A 4,182-nucleotide genomic window follows, 5' to 3' on the forward strand; every position below is an offset into this window, starting at 1 on the left:
AAAAACTTTAATCAAAAATTTCCAATTTACAGCTACAATTATTTGTATGACCAAACCTACTATATGTCCTTGGGTGGAATAGTTATTAAAGGCTAACAGATTACAGTATCAATGTGATAAGGCATTTACAGGTTTCTGCCACAGTTAGCAACGTATTGCTTTACATAACTTTAGCTATAGCGTTCAAAACTTTAGCCATGTCGATCATTGCACCTGATATATTTTGCTTTCCTTGAATCCATTCACTTTCCTTCGTGTTGTAATATACATCAAGGACGTTTAGCGACCAAGGGATTTTTTCTTTTTTCAATTGCTTAGCAAAATATTTACCAAACTGTACAACTTCGTATTCGCTCAACGAACCGCCTTCGTTGTCAGCTGGCATCCACGCCCCCAGGTAGGTTGAAACATTTGTATTTTTGGTAAAATTAGTAGCGTATTCTATGGCTATCCTGACATTTTGCCGGCCTGACACTTTGCCATTATCTTTCCAGTATTTTTTGCTCCCTTGACTATTTTTGTTGGGTCCCGAGGCGTATAGGTGCCATTCTACCATCAGGTAGTCATCGTTGTTAAAGATGTTTTTGTCAATAATGTGCAGGTCTTTGGCGGTCTTTCCTGGCGATCCTAAGATCAGTATACGTTCTGTATTTTTACCTCCAGTTTTTCGAATTGCAGCAATTACGTCCCGTGTCCAATTATTGTACTTGTCGTTGTCTCGTCGAAGACTTTCTTCACAAGCACCACATGACGCATCGATACCCAGCTCAGTAAATAGATTGAAACTGAGACGATAATCTTTTTCCCTCAGTTGAGTTGCCACTTCAGTCCACCACCATACATAATTTTCTCGCGCTTTTTCTGTTGCGTTTATCTCGTCTGCATGGTGGATCCACGATATAATAGGTACGATCCCGACATCGAGACACTTATCGACCACAGTTGTTAAATTCTGTAGAAACGACTCCATGCTATTACACGGTTTCGGACCGATTCCGTAAATTAGGTCTGCCCTTGCCCGAAGTCGTAGATTTCGAAATCCTTTGTTGAAAATATCATCGATATTTGTGTCGTTGTACTTCGACAGCGGGTCACAAGACTTGAACCAGTTCGTTGAAAAGCCTTGTTTAATGATATCACGGTATTGCTCCGGGGAGAGCGGATTATCAGCAGCTCGACCAAGACTATTTAAGCTAAGGGCGATGACAATGAAAATTGAAAAAAACATTTTTTTAATGGTATGCATACAGTTTGCAGCACAATTTGCAATGATCGTCGAACCAAGACAGTTTTCTCTACCGAAGTCTTGTTATGACTTTTACACTTACAGTTTGTTCTTATAGCAACTTTACTCATGTACTATTATGCGATTTGGAATGGTTCTAAGCTAGTATTTATACACATCACACAGGCACTTGATTCTATTTGCATGTCATTTCCTTCGCAGACGTGATAGGAAGTGCATGTAATATATATTGTTTATATAAACTGATACCGGCTTGTCTGTAGCTTTGCACATGCAATGCACACGGAATGAAAAGTGTTATTCTAGATCCCTCCCTTAACGATCTTTAGTCGACTAAACTATAGTCAATTCATTATTTGATTATAGCATGCATTAACGTTCACTTGTCTGTTAAAAATTCAATCATGGAAATTTTAATGAATATAACGAAATAATCATGCGTATCTGCATCCTAAGTGCACATAGGCTATACGTATGTGGAAACAAACAATGGCAATGGCTTTGAAAATTATTTAAATAACTTCAGGAAATAGGCTAATATACCAATAATTAAGCCTTCTGGTGCATGAGTCAAGGGTCAATTTCTGAATTATTTCAATTCTTAATGCTTCTTTAAAGCGAAGGGTAATTTTAATAAAGCAAGTTAAAATCAAAGTTTACGAAAGAAAATAGAGAAAACCTTTATGTATGTATAAGTCTGTGTGTTGACGCAATTTATATCAATGTATTTAATTAAACAGCGCAACTTACAGATAACAGCTTATGCTAACAAAGAATGTGTTTATGAGTGCAATATAGTAAAAATTTATTGTTTTATGAGGTGAAAGATGGAATGTTCCATTCAACGAGAGACAAACGAAAATAATATTTTTACTATTATATGACACGAATGAAAACGAATTATTTATTAAGTCGCACATAAAATTGCATCAAAGATCGCACGTGTAAAAGGGCTTTAAGCTATACGAATCATGCACATATATGTGAAAAAAAATATAGCTTTAAAAATTTTAATCAGATCATTCAGCACCGGTAATCTATAACCTTATAAAAAAAATTGCTAAATATTGTTCTATCTATAAATTTAAAACAAAAGATTCCGCTTTCACGATAACGGAAATTATCTTTTAGCTGCAGTCAAGGTCTGACAAACAGACTTGTATGACTTGACATATATGCATATATGTAAAAAAAACTATGGCTTTAAAAATTGCATGTAGCCAGATCTTTCAGCACTGGTTATCTATAACCTTTTACAAGGAAATTGCTATATATATTGTTCTATATCTGTAAATTTAAAACAAAAGATTCCGCTTTCATGATGACTGAAATTATCTTTTGGCAACAGTCAAGGATCTGACAAATAGACTTTTTTCGTTTACATATATTCGTACATTTTTATGTTTATCTCTATTTGTATGGTATGAGGTTAAACCATGCATTCACTACAGTGATTTCTTCCATGCGTTAAAATGTCTGTCCACACCTTACGGTTAACGGGTGTAACAGCTATACATGCAGTATCTATAGCCTATATGCATGGATATTAATGAATGGTATATTTTAAAGGTATATTTTTTTAAGAAGTTCAGCCAAAGCAACGTATTGTTTTATACTTAGTATTGGCTATTTTTCTGAATACTTGTAGGTATATATAGGTTATATCGAACATTGTAGTTTTACACCTTGTTCTCTGGCAATCCATTCAGTTTTTCGGGTTGCTGCATTATCGGTCCAGGATGTTAAAGATCAGGGACAAAATAAGAGTCAAATTTGCGTGACTAAGAATTATACTTTTAAGTCTTTCGCTCTCAGGAAATAACTTTTTATTCTGAATTGAGACAACAAAAGTCTAAAAAAACACACTGACGTTGAAATTGTTTACCTGCATGATGTGCATGGTTTCATAATAAAGGATTTCCGTCGAAATGAGTTCGCGGTCAAGGGCGGACCTTTACGAAGTGCCATGAACGTGCACTAAATTGACGTCTGCATGGCAAATAAGTGTCTTTATGGCCCTTAAAGATATTTTATGTATATAGCATATACTTTACTTGCATTTACTAAACCCTAGCTATAACTAACTCCTTGCACGAGAAAGTCTGTCCAATCATGCCTCTATACTAGGGATAACGGCTACAGTATATATCTATGCATGTAAAGGTATATGTATTTTATATGGTAATATCGATCGAAAGCAATGTATTGTCAAAGCATTATATTGTTGTGCACATGGCATTAGCTATTTTTTCAATATAGTCAGATACAGGTTATTTGCTGTCGGTTATTGCATGTGTTTTATTTTCTTGAAATTATATAGCGCATGCATGTATGATCTCGGATTTAAACAAAATTTTACCAATCAAACAAATATCTACATCCTATAAATCCACATAGGCTAGATATGAAAGAAAATATTGGCTTTAAAAATTGTAACAAGACCTTTGGCATTTGGTAATCTATCTATTTATACGCACGCGCTTTATAAGGAGATATAGCCTGGAATATATCAATAATCATCTGGTAATCTTTAATATTTTACAACCAAATCGCCATGGACACATTGTTTCTGGAAAGTGGAAGTTTACAACGAAGTGAAGTAAATAATTTGTAGCCTAATATATATCAATAATCTTCCGGCATCAGTCAAGGATCTGACAAACACACGTTTTTGCTAATAAATTACTATATATAATAGCAGCTATACCTTATGATTTCGGAATATTTTGATTCCTTATATAATATTTCATAACTGCTACAGTAAATAAAGAGAGCAGAGCAAAAAATTCATTAATCAATTATTTAAATCATAAAATAACGTCGTCGCTACACTGTGTTTCACGCTAAACTGTTGATGTAAAGCGATCGATCTTTAGTCGACTAAACTCAATTCAATAATTCATTTTTGATTATAGCATGCATTAACGTTTACTTGT

At 34.4% G+C, this 4,182-nt stretch overlaps 1 protein-coding gene across 1 annotated transcript; it reads right to left on the reverse strand.

Annotated features, from left to right (window-relative positions):
• On the reverse strand, positions 1-1,228 carry LOC114524176. The gene has a single exon (XM_028545305.1). It carries the CDS (start codon positions 1,226-1,228, stop codon positions 161-163), a length of 1,068 nt encoding a protein of 355 aa, XP_028401106.1. The 3' UTR covers positions 1-160.
• Positions 1,229-4,182: the final 2,954 nt, after the last annotated feature.

Source organism: Dendronephthya gigantea, unplaced genomic scaffold, assembly GCF_004324835.1.
Source record: "Dendronephthya gigantea isolate DGI-Jeju-01 unplaced genomic scaffold, DenGig_1.0 000030F, whole genome shotgun sequence".
Lineage (NCBI taxonomy): Eukaryota > Metazoa > Cnidaria > Anthozoa > Malacalcyonacea > Nephtheidae > Dendronephthya > Dendronephthya gigantea.